This window comes from Mustelus asterias, chromosome 10 (genome assembly GCF_964213995.1).
Source record: "Mustelus asterias chromosome 10, sMusAst1.hap1.1, whole genome shotgun sequence".
In the NCBI taxonomy this organism is placed as follows: Eukaryota; Metazoa; Chordata; class Chondrichthyes; order Carcharhiniformes; family Triakidae; genus Mustelus; species Mustelus asterias.
Window position 1 is genome coordinate 61101661 of NC_135810.1, and position 17208 is coordinate 61118868.

The 17208-nt window shown below is 41.6% G+C and overlaps 1 protein-coding gene across 1 annotated transcript in view; it reads right to left on the reverse strand.

Moving 5' to 3' along the window:
• Window positions 1-17208, reverse strand: part of cep295 (centrosomal protein 295) — a 99400-nt gene that overhangs the window by 59624 nt on the left and 22568 nt on the right. The window contains exons 7-11 of the mRNA XM_078221801.1: window positions 13418-13558; window positions 12810-12993; window positions 5649-5825; window positions 3565-3825; window positions 1136-1242 (exon numbers count right to left, since the gene is read on the reverse strand). Of these exons, the coding sequence (XP_078077927.1) occupies window positions 1136-1242; window positions 3565-3825; window positions 5649-5825; window positions 12810-12993; window positions 13418-13558 (870 nt within the window). The remainder of the gene's footprint in view (window positions 1-1135; window positions 1243-3564; window positions 3826-5648; window positions 5826-12809; window positions 12994-13417; window positions 13559-17208) is intronic.

Sequence of the window (17208 nt, forward strand, 5' to 3'; positions counted from 1 at the left end):
CAGAAGTTTCTTGAAATGTAAATTGAGCTTTCATTTCAAGAATGAAGTCAATGCCAAGAGGGAAACATCTCTTAGTTGAGCTAACTGTTCCCACTGGTACTATTCTAGTGTACAATACAGTTTTTATAATAGTCAAAATATTTCCAGATACTAGGGCACTTCATGAATGTAATGGATAAAATTAGAGCTCAGTGAAGGAGAGAAAATCATTTAATGGATTCTGTACACTTATGCACAGCCACAGGAACGTCTGAAGGTAAAAGTACAAAGCTAAAAAAGTCAGTTGATTTGAACCAGGAAGATAAGTAGATGATGGAAGCACAATGACTGGTAGAAGTCCTTCTCGGGTAGCAAAGCCATCCAGAGCGAAATCCAGCCCTAAAATATTTACTTTAAGCAATTTTTTTCAAATTTTCAGAAGATTGTATGTGTAAAATGCCAACACTCATCCAGGTGATTCAATTCATTAATTAATTTAAAAAAGGGGTTTGGGGTGGGGAAGATGGTGGTGTGGTAATATCACTGGACAGAGGCCAAAGCTAATGCTCAGAGAACATAGGTTCAAACTCCAGCACAGCAGCCGATGGAACTTATATTCCTGGTTGAATTCATTGAATTTCAAAGCCAGTCCCAATCGCAGTGGCCAGGATAACTATAATTGACAGTCGTTAAAAACCCTTTTAGTTCACTAATGTTCTTCAATGAAGGAAATCTGCCATCCATACTCAGTCTGGCATATATTTGACTCCTAGTCTACAGCAATGTGATTGACGCTTAACTGCCATCAGTTCAAGGGCACTTAGGGCTGAGCAATAAATGCTGACCTTGCCAGTGACTCCCATATCCCATGAAAGAAAAAAGTGAGCTTAATTGGAAACTACTCAGAATTTCCCTGCAATGAATATTGAAGCACTTGGAACTAAAATAGTGCCGCTTCTCATATCAAAATTATGCCAATTTTCACCATTCTAACTTATCAAAAACTGGACACAAGTGCTGCTGTGCTAACTTGCACTTTGCAACAGACAAGAGTATTAACTTTCTTTGCGGGTGGGAGAACTTATACCAAGAAAATGTACAAAATGTGTCTGTAAACTTGGCCATTTGTTTTCCTTTTGAGTTTCCACAATCTTACCTGTTTCCTTCTGTCTACTTCAGATCTAATTCTACTTGCTCGCTCCTTCGGATGACATAAGGTTGTACTTCCAGCCATTATTGCAACTTCAGAAACGTCTTTTTGCTCTATAAAAGTACAACAGCATGGATTATGCTTCATAAATGTGTCATGCATTATATAAATGTATTATAGCATTAGGTAATTAATTTCTATCAAATCCACAATGTATTAAATTGAGCTTGTTTGAAACTCTATCCAACATTTGATACATGCATACAAGTTATGTGCAGGATTAGGCCATTCAGCCCTTCACACCTGCTCTATCTAAAATATTTGTAAGATTGTGGCTGATTTGACTGCAGTCTCTACTTTCAACCCTATTTTTCTGTCTAGCCCCTATGTTTAAATCCTCCATCAATCAAGAGTCTAATTTCAGCCTTGAAATATTCAAAGACCTTCCCTCCACTGCTTTCTGGGGAAGACAATTTCACAGACTAATGGACCTCAAAGAAAAAAACTCAAATGGGAGATCCCTTATTTTTAAACTGTATCCTCTGGTTCTAATCTCTCCTGCAATGGAAACATCTGCCAGCTATCCATCCTATCAAGTCCACTCAGGATCCTATGTTTCAATAAGATCACTTCTCATTTTTCCAAACTTCAATGGGCATAGACTCAGTCGGTTCAACCTTTCTTCGTGATAAGCCCCTCATCCAATGAATAAGTTGAGTGAACCTTTGAACTCTTTCCAATGCAATTATATCATTTTGCAAATAAAGTAACAAAAACTGTACACAGTACTCCAGATGTGGTCTCACCAAAGCACTATGCAGTTGTAGTAAAACTTCCCTTCTTTTATATTCCATTCCCCTTGCAATAAACACCAACTTTCCATTTACCTTCATAATCACTTGCTGTCCATGCATGCTAACTGTTTGTGATTCATGTACCATTGGGTTCTGCAATTTAAACAGTAGGTTGCCCTTCTATTCTTAGACCAAAGTGGACAAGTTAATATTTTCCCACATTATACTTCATGTGCTGTTATGGTTCAGGTCAGAAATTACAAAGTGTTTTATGGAGCCCGCCTGGATCATAAGTTTTGCATCTTGAATTTGGCTAGGATAAGCATGATAGGTTTCATTTCAGGTATGATTCTAATGACCCACTAGGGAGCTTTTATCAAACAAAGTTTATTTAAGAATATTAGCAAGAACTTCTATCAATTACAAACACCACCAAAACAACCACGATAATGTATAACCCCTTAATGAATATAGGAGCTGTCCCAATCAAGCCAATCCCATAAACAAGACCCTTCAAAACAGGTTTAATACAGCATAGACTAATGCTCACGTGATACTGGAATTGAGTCCTTTGGAGGAAATCTGCAGTTCTCTGGATAGGCTTAGAACAGTTTGAAGTCAGAAGAACTTTCCAAAACACCAGGGCCTCTAGGGAAGCCACCAACAACAGATTCACCTCTTCAGAAAGGCAAGACCTTGCTTTCAGGTGACCAGCAGAATTTCCAACAACCAGGGAGAGAAAGAGACACTTCTTTCCAGTTTAATGTCCCTTTTAAAACCAAACTAAATAGCAGCTCAAACTGAAAATGAAAGAGTTCCTGTCACCTGACCTGGCAACCAATTTTTCTCCTAACAATGCAGAATCATAAACATCCCAGTAAAAATACACAGCCCCATTTAAGCAGCAAAAAAAGACTCCTCCAGACAAACTGGTGCCAAAATGAGAAGACAACTGAAACCATAAAAGCCTGCTTACAACTGCAGAAAACATGATTCAGAAAAAAACAACTTTGAAAAGCACAGTAACCTCACAGTGCCAAATTAACCTACTTGAATCCCACTATAGACTCTACACACTCTTGACAACTTACTTTCCTACCTATCTTCATGTCAACGGCAATTTTAGCCACTATACATTTGGTCCCTTCATCCAAGTCATTGATAGATAATAGATTATAAACAGTTGAGGCCCCAATACTAATCTCTGTGGGACTCCTGTAGTTACAGCTTGCCAACCCAAATAAAATCATTTATCTTGATCTCTGCTTCCCATTAGCTAGCCAATCCGCTATCCATGCTAATATTTTATGCCCTACACCATGAGCTTTTATTTTGTGCAGCAAATTTTGAAATGGCACCTTATCAAATGCCTTTTAAAATCCAAGGACACCAAATCTATTGGTTCCTCTTTATCCGCAATGCTTGTTACTTCCTCAAAGAATTCTAATAAATTAGTCAAATATAATTTCCTTTTCAAAAAAACCATGTTGACTGCCTGATTGCATTAAGATTTTCTAAGTGATACTAAAATAAGATTTCTGAAAAAGCAATAATATAAATCTTCTTCATTTTAAAATTAGTTTGAATGAAAACGCAGTCTACAAAAGGAAGCCAAAATTTAACATTCATTTCAAGACTTACGTTCATTGGCATGAACTGGCACAGACTGAATTTCTAGATGCTCCTCGCTTACATCGTTGTCGGTTGTGGATTTTGTCAAAGTTCTTTGCTCACTTTCTTCACTGATGATAGAACCTGACTCAATGGTCATACCTTGGCTTCCACCCTTTGGTTCAGGTTTTGAAGTACAATGATCCCTTTGCATTCTTATCTTGGTAAACAGTTTCTTCAAGGCTGCCTTAGATGGGCTTTCAGAGGTTTGACTGGATGCCAATCGTGGTACTTCACAATAGCAGAAAATGGTAAAATCAATTAAAATTTGTTGTGTCTTTATACCATTCTATAATTGTTTCATCTACCTTACTGAAAATTAAACAAAAATATCCTAAAGATTTGATGATCTACAGAAAAAACATGAATGCAAACATATGAATCATGCAAGTTAGTACGTTAGTGGTATTACACAATATTCAGTACCATGGAGAATAACAGTAGTACTGAGGGTTTTAAAAATCTCTTCAGACCCAATGAACCCATCCCTTTTTGGTAGATTACACTCACTCTTATCTGCTTTCTCATCATATCACAGGGTCCCTCCCACATCCAGGAATATACTCAGTTGCCTCTGGAACCCAATTTGTAATATTTAATTCAGAAGTCATCCTTAAATCTGCTTAAATTCCTTATATGCACATCTCTACACCATGAACACCAGTTTATAAAAATGACTTGCATCCATATATTCCACACATCATTGAAGTACTGGGAAAATGAAGAAAATCCATAGGAAAATATTGTCAAAATGTTGTATGTTGATGGCGCCATTTCAAATACTTGCACTGGAATAGAATAAACATTGCAAACTCTACCCTTACAAGGCTCAATTTGTAAGTCAAATGAAGAGCCAAGTTAAGGTCCAAATGGGAACCAGGGAAGGATCAAAATGGACACAATTTCTAAATGGCTTAGGATAGGTTATCCTACCTTGTGTTAAATACAAATGGATCACGAAACACAAAGGCTGGAATTTTCCCACTATTCACGCCAGCGGGATTTTCCCATCCTGCTGCAGTGAACGGAGATTTAGTTTGAATGATGCAAGACCATGCCCAAAATGTCCAAATATGAATCCAAACAAAGTTTTAAACCACTGCTTAATAGATGCGGCAAAACATACAGGACATCATATGACACTGAACGAATTGACCTCAGTGGTACAGTATTGTTTCAATTTTGTTACAGCACTATCTTTTCAGGGAGTCAGGGAAACCCCATGGACCTTTAATAATGGTGGGCAGGACCAGATTCAGAAGTTCTGCCCCCATCCCACAGATCCCATTTCCATCAGTAGCAGAAAAGGGGCATGGCATACCTCAAGGGAATCCCAAATTCAGCAGGGCCATTTGAATTCAGTGCAGAGTTCAAATAGGCCCCATTTTCACTCAACAAATCATAGAAATCATAGAAACCCTACAGTGCAGAAGGAGGCCATTCGGCCCATCGAGTCTGCACCGACCACAATCCCACCCAGGCCCTACCCCAACATATTTACCCGCTAATCCCGCTAACCTACGCATCTCAGGGGCAATTTTTAACCTGGCCAATCAACCTAACCCGCACATCTTTGGACTGTGGGAGGAAACCGGAGCACCCGGAGGAAACCCACGCAGACACGAGGAGAATGTGCAAACTCCACACAGACAGTGACCCGAGCCGGGAATCGAACCTGGGACCCTGGAGCTGTGAAGCAGCAGTGCTAACCACTGTGCTACCGTGCCGCCCGAACAAACAGCATGGGAGTCACAAACTTTTAGAGTAGATGTAAATTCTCATGAAGATGGATAGGGTCTGCCAAACTGTCAAGCTGTAAAGTTACTTAAATCCCCAGCCCTTAAAAAAAAATGTCTGCCTGCAGATACACGTTTGCTCCAGTCTCATTCTTCACAAATTCCCGCATTCTTCAGTCCAGGCACACATCATGCTTCATCATTTTTTAGTCTAGGGTTACTTATATATTTAGATTTATTACAAAATATCTATTAGTTCATCTGACACAAATGTACTACATTATACAGAAAATATTATTTTTTCATGGATTCTGTTACCTTCAGTTTTATCCAAGCGCAGTCTCGCCAGCTCTTCCTCATTACCCTTTTCATGTTGCTCCTCCTTTTGAAATCCCTCTGGCTCTACAGAAAGGTTTAAGTCTTCATCTTGTGTCCCAACAGATGGGGCTGGTAAAGGTTCAGGCTCAAGTCGCAGTATCAGGTCACCTCTGATCTCTGGGAGGAAAAAAAGTCAACAAAATGATTACAAATAATATTAGTAACTCAACAAAAAAATGCTGGCACTTTCACTTGCAGTTGGATACCAGGCTCAGATTCTTGGATATAATGGACGAAATTTTACGAGATTGATTCCAAGGGGGCAATTTTATCATTTTTTGTCTATTTCAGGCCCCTCCACCATACGCACTCTGCCTGCAAAATTCAGAACGAGCCTGTTGCTCGCTGCAGAAGCCTGTGGGTGGGGCTTAACGCACCCAAAAGCCTGCAGAGGGAGGTAGTGCGCATGTGTAGGCCTATGATGCTGCACATGCGCATTAGCAGTAGCAGGGGTTTGACAGAAAAGTGTGTGTGTGTCAGGCCCCTGCTAGTGCAGGCAGCCTGAAGCAGCTTCCCCGCCTGCAATCACGGGGGCTGAGATACAGCCCCTACCACCGAGACCAATCACGGACTTCCTCCCTCCTCCCACCAATCGCTGCAGAATGCAGCGGGCCTCCTCTCCCTCCCTCCACCCACCGATTGCTGCAGAGTGGCAGGGGGCTCCCTCCCCCATTAGACCCACCCCACATTAGCCGAGCCCCCACTGGCCCCTCCGCCCATTAGCCCTGCCCCCAGCACTGCCTAGTGTGCATTGCCCAGGTACCAGACTGGCACTGCCCAAGGGACACCCCACTTGTCCTTGGCCTCCCCAGGGGGGCCTCAATGGCCTCCGGTTCCACCGGCAAGGTCAAGTCGACTGCCATCTGTTCATGGGGAGCATGTCTATTCCTCGCCAATGAGAACCTTCCCTGGCGAGGTCATAAAAGCGAGCCTGAACGATTGAGCACTAGGCTCACGAAGCAGATGTTGAACAGCATTTAAATAAATTTGAGTGCATTAACCTGTCTCTCGCCCACTTCCGGCAAAAGGCTGACCGCGCCAGAAATCCAGCACTCGTAAAATAGCACCGGTCGTGAAAACGGGCGCCAATCGCTTCACACCCCCCCCCATATTACCACCGCATCGCACCTGAAAACGAGCGGAACGCAATGGTGAAATTGCCCGCTAAGTGTCCAGCTAGTCTGAAAATGGGATAGTTCCTGATCCGTTTTTTGAGCGCGTTTTCACGCCCAATCTTATGCACTTTGTTTCTGAAAAGATGGGCTAGTCAGTTTCTAGCCAGAGAGGCAGTGGGCAGGGCTTAACTCACCAGACAGCCTGTAGAGGGAGGTACTGCATATGTGCAAACCTCTGATGCTACACATGCACATTAGCAGTAGCAGGGGTCCAACAGATAGAGAGCGAGCTATCAGGCCCCTGCTACTGCAGGCAGTCTCAACCAGCAACCACCCCCCGCGCAATCGCGGGGGCCCGCAGCCCAAGATGCAGCCCCTGCCGTCCAGACTGAGCGTGGCCCCGTTCCCTTCCCCACCAATTGCAGGCAGAGTGGCAGCGGGCCCCCCTCCTCCCATTTGTCATGCCCCTATTGGCCCCGCCCCTACAGGCCACAACCTTCCATTGGCCTTGCCCTGGTACTGCCCCCACAGGCTCTGCCCCGGCACTGCCCAGTGGATGATGCCAAGGTGCCCAATGGACATTGCCCAGGTGCCAGGCTGACAGTGCCTAAGGGGCACTCCGCTTTGCACGCGGTCTCCCCGGGGGTGGGAGGGTTCTCAATGGACTCCAGTTCCACCAACGAGGCCAACACAACTGTTCCCCGTTCACGGCGAGGCCATGAAAACAAGCTAGCCCAGACAATTGAACGCTGGGTTCGCTAAGCAGATGCAAAATAGCATTTCAATAAATTTAAATAAATCAATCAGCCTGTTGCCCATTTCCGGTTAGAGGCTGACTGTGCCAGAAATCCAAGTCTTGTAAAATTGCGAGAGACGTGAAAATGGACGGCATTCCCGCTAGCAGCTTCATCCCAATTTTACAACATTTTCCCGCCGCAAAACGGGCACAACGAGGTCGTAAAATTCCACCCACTGTCTCTTGTACAAGGAGGAAAGTACTTGAACTACTAAAATAGAAAGATCTTTAAAACTAAAAACATGCAGTTATTAGTAAAACATTTGCAAAATTTGATGAGAAACAACACAACACTGGATGTTAAGAACATAAGAAATAGGAGCAGGAGTAGGCCATCTAGCCCCTCGAGCCTGCCCTGCCATTCATCAAGATCATGGCTGATCTGAAGCGAATCAGTTCCACTTACCCGCCTGCTCCCCATATCCCCTAATTCCCTTATCGATCAGAAATCTATCTACCCGTGATTTAAACATATTCAACGAGATAGCCTCCACCACTTCAGCGGGCAGAGAATTCCAGAAATTCACTACCCTCTGAGAGAAGAAGTTCCCCCTCAACTCTGTTCTGAACCGGCCCCCACTTATTTTGAGGCTGTGCCCTCTAGTTCTGGTTTCCCTTCTAAGTGGAAAGAATCTCTCTACCTCAACCCTATCCAGCCCCTTCATTATCTTATATGTCTCTATAAGATCACCCCTCAGCCTTCTAAACTCCAACAAGTACAGACCCAATCTGTTCAATCTCTCCTCATAAGCTACACCCCTCATCTCCGGTATCAACCTGGTGAACCTTCTCTGCACTCCCTCCAAGGTCAATATATCCTTTCGCAAATAAGGGGACCAAAACTGCACACAGTACTCCAGTTGCGGCCTCAGCAGTGCCTTGTACAGTTGCAGCAAGACCTCCCAGCTTTTATATTCTATCCCCCTCGCGATAAAGGCCAATATTCCATTCGCCTTCTTGATCACCTGCTGCACCTGCAGACTGAGTTTTTGCGATTCGTGCACAAGGACCCCCAGGTCCCTCTGCACAGTAGCACGATGTAATTTTTCTCTATTTAAATAATATTCCAATTTACTATTATTTCTTCCAAAGTGGATAACCTCACATTTGCCAACATTATATTCCATCTGCCAGATCCTCGCCCACTCGCTCAGCCTATCCAAATCTCTCTGCAGACTTTCCGTGTCCTCCATGCAATTCGCTTTCCCACTCATCTTCGTGTCATCAGCAAACTTTGATACCCGACACTCAGTCCCCTCCTCCAGATCATCTATGTAAATGGTGAACAGTTGAGGCCCCAGCACCGATCCCTGCGGCACGCCACTGGTCACCAACTGCCAACCAGAAAAGCACCCATTTATTCCAACTCTCTGCTTCCTGTTAGATAGCCAATCCCTAATCCACGCCAACACCTTACCCCCAACTCAATGTACCCCAATCTTCTGCAGCAACCTTTTGTGAGGCATCTTATCGAATGCCTTCTGGAAATCTAAAAACACCACATCCACCGGTTCCCCTCTGTCAACCGCACTAGTCACATCTTCATAAAAATCCAGTAAATTCGTCAAACACGACTTTCCCTTCATGAATCCATGCTGCATCTGCTTGATCGAACCATTCTTATCCAGGTGCTCTGCTATTTCCTCTTTAATGATGGACTCCAGCATCTTCCAAACTACGGACGTTAAGCTAACCGGCCTGTAGTTACCCGCCTTTTGTCGACTTCCTTTTGTAGCTGTTTTCCAATCAGCTGGCACTACCCCAGAATCCAGCGAATTTTGATAAATAACTACTAACGCATCTGCTATTACCTCAGCCGTTTCTTTCAGTACCCTGGGATGCATTCCATCCGGGCCCAGGGACCTGTCTACCTTCAGTCCCATTAGTCTCCCAAGCACTACCTCTTTAGTAACAGTAATTGTATTAAGGACCTCACCTCCCACCAACTCTCGATCTCTAATATTCAGTAAACTATTTGTGTCTTCCACCGTGAAGACCGACACAAAGAACTTATTTAAAGTCTCAGCCATTTCCTCGTTTTCCACTATTAGATCCCCCCTCTCGTCCTCCAAGGGTCCAACATTCACTCTAGCCACTCTATTCCTTTTTATATATTTGTAAAAACTTTTACTATCATTTTTTATATTTTGAGCTAGTTTAGTTTCATAATCTATCTTTCCTTTCTTAATCGCTTTCTTAGTTGTTCTTTGTTGTTTTTTAAAGCTTTCCCAATCCACTAATTCTCCACTATTTTTGGCCACTCTGTACGCATCTGTTTTTATTTTAATACTCTCCTTTATTTCCTTCGTTAACCCGTCTGGTTATCCCTTTTCTTACAGTCCTTCTTTATCTCCGGAATATATTTTTGCTGAGTACTTTTTAAAAATCTCCTTAAAAATCCTCCACTGTTCTTCAGCTGTCCTACCTACCAGTCTGCTCGCCCAGTCTACATTAGCCAATTCCGCCCTCATCCTATCGTACTCTCCTCTGTTCAAGCAGAGGACACTGGTTTGGGACCCTACTTTCTCACCCTCCATCTGTATCAGAAATTCAACCATATTATGATCACTCAACCCAAGAGGATTCCTCACAAGAAGATCCTTAATTCTACCTGTCTCATTACACAGTACCAGATCTAAGATAACTCGCTCTCTCGTAGGTTCTGTAACATACTGTTCAATTAAACTATCCCGACAGCATTCTAAGAACTCTTCCTCAAGCCCTCCGCGTCCAATTTGAGTCGACCAATCAATATGTAGGTTAAAATCCCCCATGATTATTGCCGTTCCATTTTTGCACGCATGCATTATTTGCTTGTTTATAGCCCTCCCCACCTCCAAGTTATTATTTGGGGGCCTATAGACCGCGTCTACCAGTGTCTTTTTCCCCCTACTATTCCTCATCTCCACCCACAACGATTCCACGTTTTGCTCCTTAGAGCCTATGTCGTCTCTCACTACTGTCCTGATATTATCCTTTATTAACAGAGCTACCCCATCTCCTTTTTCTACCTGTCTATCCTTCCTAAATGTCTGAGACCCCTGGATATTCAGTTCCCAGTCCCGGTCACCCTTTATCTGGCACAGAGCCATATGTCTGGATTTTGACACTTTTGCCTCTAACCTCCCCACCCACTAGCTAAAAAAAGTGGAAGAATCCTTGCATGATCCCAATGGTTGTCCTGCAACAAGTTAATGCGTACAGCAGCATTAGTTATTTCAAGGCAAAACTTCCACCCCTTCCTTAGGAACAAGTTCTATCTTAGAGCTGTAGGCTGTACATCTCCAGTTATAGCACCAGCAGGAGGAACTATGGGACTACAAGCAGTCACCAATGGCAAGAACCTAGACTGATGCAAGTCAAGGGTTGGAGTCACAGCATGGCAGGGGAGGGGGCATGGGAGCAAGGAGTATTGAGTGGGTGTGGGGGAGCAGGGTAGGATTCAAGAGCCAGGATGAGCTGCCTCTGATGCATCTGGGTGGGGGCCTCCAAAGGAGGTCTTCCACTACACCTCTATGGCTGATACCAGCCCAGAGAATCACAGGAGGCCGCCATTTGGCCCATCAAGTCTTTGTAGATTCCTGTAGACCACTAGTCAATCCCATTCTCTCAATTTATCCCTATAGTTCAGCAAGTCTACTTCCCTAAAGAGCCAATCCAATTTCATTCAAAATCGCAAATTGTTCCCACTTATATGAAAATTTCCTAAGCAAGAAAAGATTTATGAATTTGTAAGTTCACCTACAAATGATTCATTTCTCCCTAACCTTAAACATATGTAACACAATTAAAATCTCAAAATATTTCTCATCCATTGCTTGTCATGTGACTGGACAGAACTTAATATTATGCCCCCAGTTTATGTAGTTATGTTTAGCTCTGTTCCACAAATGACTTTGAAAAGCAGTAATAGCTTCCAAAGTAAATACTGAAAGATAGCTCCCTATATTCATAAATCTTAGAAAAGTCAATGACAATGCACTTGAATACAAATGGCACAAAAGATTAATTTGTTAAGAATCATGTTCACAGTAATCAGAATTTTAAAAGAAAGTTCATACCATCATCTTTGACCAGAGCACTTGTAAAACATCATCTCTACAAGACTGCACTGTATTCAATAACTCAAGCAAAGTAATGGATATTCTGATCATAGTTCTCCGTCAAAGCAAATTGGTGGGGGTGGGGGCACAACAAAAAGCTTTGCCTGACGGTTTTGAACATATTTCAGTCATGTTCTCCAGGAGGTTGCAATAATTTCATAAAAGAATGTCTAGAGAAAGAGACACATATTAATCTTCCAATCCAGTGGTGCAATTTCAGTTTTTGGTGGACTTGGGAATGGTAATGGGCTATGCAATCATGCTTGCCTAATATTTTTGGTAAAAGGTCCAAGTATTTTAAGATGATCTTAATTGCATGGAATTAGGAAGCTGTACATATTAAACTAGGACTCAAAGACATCTTTTGTTTGGGGAAGGGTTAACAGTAAATCCAATGACTCTTCCATGGAACCCAACCAGCAGTTCGAATTTGGTAGAGCAGCAAGAGTCACTGATCAGTCCATGAAAGAGTAACTTGGCATCGTCTTTCACTTAAGAGAAAGCTTTCCTTCCCTGATCTAGTCAATAATTGACTCTAAACTGCCCTCTGCAGTGATCCTAGTATAAGGCTCAATTATCAAGTTTGAATTGGTTACCAGTGATGCCCACTTCAGAGAAATATCTTTTTAAAGTACAGATATTTCAGTATTAAATGTTTCAAATTAATTCAAATCTTTTACTGCTAATACAGGCTCAAAATTTTTCAAATTGCAAGGCTTCAACTCCACTGCAGCGTGAATTAAAAATAACTAACTGAAGAGTACTCTGCAGTATTAAATCGTCATCTTGATGGAGTGTTATTATCTCTCCCCTTTCAATGAAGGATCTTTATCTGTAAGGCTAATGCTAATAGCTGTCAAACATGCTATACTACCAACTTTGTAGCTTTCAATTCTATTATTCAGATTTTGAGAACTTTATTTCCCTATTTATGGTGCACTGAAATGTTTGCACGTAAACAGCTTTTCCAGAACTACATTTCACGACATCACTGTAACTTTCAAATGCCAATAACCTAAGTTTCTGAAAAACATTTAGCATTAGAAGAACCCCCAAACCAACAAAAAGCATATACTCTTGATCTTACTTTTATCACCAGCATACATATCCTCAAAGGCAAATTCCATCTCTCTCTGCCGATCCTCTTTTACTTCCACACGTCTATATGGTGGCTCAAACAATTGGGGTGGCATTTGAGCTACAGCCTGCCTTCTACGTGTCAGATCAGCTTGCTGCATTTGTTCCAGTTCCTTCACCAGTTTCTCTCTATCCTGGAGGTAGAAGTGAAAAATTACTTTAAAAAGTGTTTCACTTTTACTCTGTGGCAAGAATTACAGCAACAATAACTTGAGGAGCACTAGTATCTTGCTTCAAGCTCTACTCTTAACAGCAGTGCTTTAACTGGAGTTTCTTTGATTGCAATATACATCAGTATCTAGCATTCCACCCTAGTAGGCTTACAACAAACCGCTTTACCTGTATAGCACAAATTTTGGTTTTATGTGGCCAAGAAAAGTTACAAATATAAGAAAAATGGGAATATAATAAACTAGGTTTTAACCATTAAAATCACAACATATACAAACAACCAATGTGCCAAATCATTATAGTAAATAAGTTTAAATTAATATTGCGTTGTCATTTGTCATCCACGTTTTGAATACTTGTTCAGTTTATGGGTATTGCCTTTAGTACCTGTATTAAATGAACCATTTGGAGGGCATGGCTGCCTCGCAATCGAGCTTTCTCCAACTGCTCCCGCCTCTCCCTCACAGCTTCCTGCTGCAATTCTTCCAAATGCTTTGCTTCCTCTTCAGCAGTCAGCAGAGCACTAACCTATTGAAAGGGATAGCTTTTATAGATAAAAGGCAAACAGTGTACAGGAAATTTTTTGAAGATAATTAAAAAAGATCAAACTTTAGAATATCCAGTGGTAAATTATGTCCCCTAATCTATTTAAAGGTTTGGTAGTTAATATTGTACATTCTATATTAAATAGGTGGCTCAGTAACTTAGAAGCATCACCCGAAAGTTCAAAAGAAAATATAATTATTTTCCAAGTTCATTTCTTTTTACTGTCAAATATATTTTGAAACTTGTAGGTAAAAGCAACACTGTCACCATTATATTTTTTATACATTTTAAAAACAAAAAAAGTTTCTGAAGGCCAATTACTATTTAACTTTATTCTATTAAACCTTTGTGGTGTCCTGCACAAATGGAACTTGACCCTTGGGCAGATGTCCCAAAAATTGAGAAACCAGGAGGGTTCTGATTAGTTACTGTAATTGAGCTACGAATTACATTAACAACCAATTTAAGATCAGTCAAGCTCACAGTGTAGCTTACTTAAACCTGTTAGAAGACACGTACATGCACACACAGGCTCTGTCGTTTACAAACAGAAAGAATAGGTCAGTGCATTGCGTCGTTATTCAACTAAACAGAAGTGTAGGGATTGGCCATTCCTTGTCTTATTCGACGTGGCAATGTCTTGATCAGAGTCAATTTGCCTGATTTAAATTTAAACAAGCTTGGCAGTTAACTATCCCCTGGTCCATTCTGCACATCAAGACTTCCACCAATCAAAATCCACTTGCCAACCAATCTGCATCCTCTTCTCAGGCAACATAAACTGATATGCTCTTTGAGATTTGGCATTCTTGCAACCACCCTTATGAGCACAAGGTGAAAAGCTTTGGCAACATGTCTCTTTTTTTTCAAGCAATACTCAAATCTTGTACCACCAAGTTACTGTGTTCCCACCTAAAGCTACTTTAAAAAGTTAATTCACTTCATTTCCCAAAAATCTAATCCTCAGTTGTAATATGTACCAATGTCACAAAATTGAATGGATTTTAAAGAAAATCAAGATAAACTTCTAGCTTTGGACTTACTTTTTTTTCTACATCAGCATCAGGCCACAGATTCTCATATAGTGATAGAAACCAGAAGCAGAAGTAGACCATTTAGCCCTTCCAGCCTGCTCTACCATTCATTTTGATCATCAAATTCAATATCCTGATCCTCCCTTCCCCCCATATCCCTTTAGCCCCAAGAGCTGCATCTAATTTCTTCTTGAAGTCAGACAACACTGTGGCCTCAACTACTTCCGTGGTAATGAATTCCACACATTCACCACCCTCTGGGTGAAGAAATTTCTCCTCACCTCAGTTCTAAAAGGTTTACCCCTTATCCTCAAACCATGACCCCTAGTTCTAAACTCCCCCACCATTGAGAACATTCTTTCTGCATATATCCTGTCTAAGCCTGTTAGAATTTTATAAGTTTCTATGAGATCCCCTCTCACTCTGCTAAACTCCAGTGAATATAATCCTAACCGACTTAGTCTCTCCTCACTACTAGTTACATCTTCAAAGAATTCCAATAGATTCTTCAAGCAAGATTTCCCTTTTGTAAATCCATGTTGATTTTGTCAGATTATGCCACTGCCTTCGAAATGCTGAGTTATGAAATCTTTGATAACAGACTCTAGCAACTTTCCCAATAACGACGTTAGGCTCACTGGTCTATAGGTCCCAGTTTTTTCTCTACCTCCCTTTTTGAATAGCGGGCTTACATTAGCTACCCTCCAATCTGTAGGGACTATCCCAGAGTCAAAAGAATTTTGGAAAATAACCACCAATGGATCTACTATTTCCAGGGCTACTTCCTACTACTGCTGCCTCACAGCACCAAGGATCCGGGTTTGATTCCCACTTGGATCACTGTATGTGCGGAGTTTGCAAGTTGTTCCCGTGTCTGCGTGGGTTTTCTCCGGGTGCTCTGGTTTCCTCCCACAGTCCAAAAGACATGCTGGTTAGGTACATTGGCCATGCTAAATTCTCCCTGAACAGGCGCTGGAGCGTGATGGCTAGGGGATTGTCACAGTAACTTCATTGCAGTTCGTTGCATTCTTCGTTGCAGTGGTAAGTCTACTTGTGACTAACAAATAAACTTCAACTTTAAGTACGCTGGGATGAAGATCATCAGGACCTGGAGATTTATCCACCTTCAATCCCATCAATTTCCCCAAAACTGGTTTCCCTCAGAACTTCTGGTACATTATTCATGTTTTCCTTTGTGAAGACTGAAACTGTAAATGGGGTACAGAAACCCCTGGGATTTTGAAGACTATTAAAACAAAGTAGACTTGTTTAGAATAGGGATCACAGCGTGCCTTATTTATACCATAAGGAATCACAAAGTGCCTAAAATATATCATGCGATGGTATTGTCTGCATAGAAATATATATGATCATTGGTAGAGAATGTTGAATAAGTATTTAGATCTAAAATGTATTTTCAAATGTCTTGCAAGCTTTGGCCAAGATGCAGCCTACCCCAAAGCATATTGGAAACGGAGCCGAACTAGACAGGCCACATTCTTTGGAAACAATAGGGTATAGAATATATTCTCTATTATCAGTAGGAGACCACGTAGCTGCAAGCTACCAAGGTTTTAAAATGAATGGGGGTATTTAGCTTCTAGTTGCAGTGAATAGAAGTATTCAGCTTCTACTGATAAGGGGAGTTTCCCATGGATTGCAAGCAGTGAGGGCGATCCTTGAACCTACCGGATTTGCGTAGGTAATTTTGGTAGGCAATGGGGGGAAAGACCATCCGGATCCGGTTGACCAGTGAATTCTCAATTCTGCTGGAAGGTAGAATGCTATTGGCCAAGGTAAATAATGTGTATTAATGTAATTGGATCATCCAGTTTGGATGGCAGGTTGGGCGGGAGAAACGAACCTTTGAAAAGGTATATCTGTTTTACACACGTACTGTAATGTCAGAGAGAAGTTGAAATCTCCGGCTGTCTCTCTCCCAATGCATGTTGGTCAATAAAGAACGTCTTTAATTGCATACTGTCTTTCGCAAATCTTTGAGTCTTTGTATTAGCTGAGTTCGGCTCAATACATGGCACCAGAGGGAAGCCCCTGGAAAATCCCCTTTCAGAAGCAAAGTATGAATTTAATTACTCGGCCATTTCTTTATTCCCTATTATGAATTCTCCCTTTTCTTACTGTAAGGGGCCTACATTCATTTTTGTCAATTTTCTTCTCTTTACATACCTATAAAAACTGACTACAAAAGTTTCTACGTTCCCCCTACTCATACTCTTATTTTTCCCTTCTTTATCGGGGTCCTCCTTTGCTGAATTTTAAACTGCTCCCAATCCTCAGGCCTATTGCTTTTTCTTGCCCTTTTGTATGCTTCTTCCTTGAATCTGATACTATCTCTAATTTCCCTTGTAAGTCATGGTTTGGCCACAATTCCCTTACCACTCTTGCGCCAAACAGGAATAAACCACTTGGGGTTCAATTTCTGATAGTTGCAAGAAAAACATTAGTTATGATTGTATTAATCATAGTGTAGACATTAATGGGGTCGCAGGAATGCTGTATGGCGTAGGTACGCAGAGGAGAATGCAGAACTAACAAATTCTAAATGAGTATCTAAACCTTTTACCCTTAACCTACCAG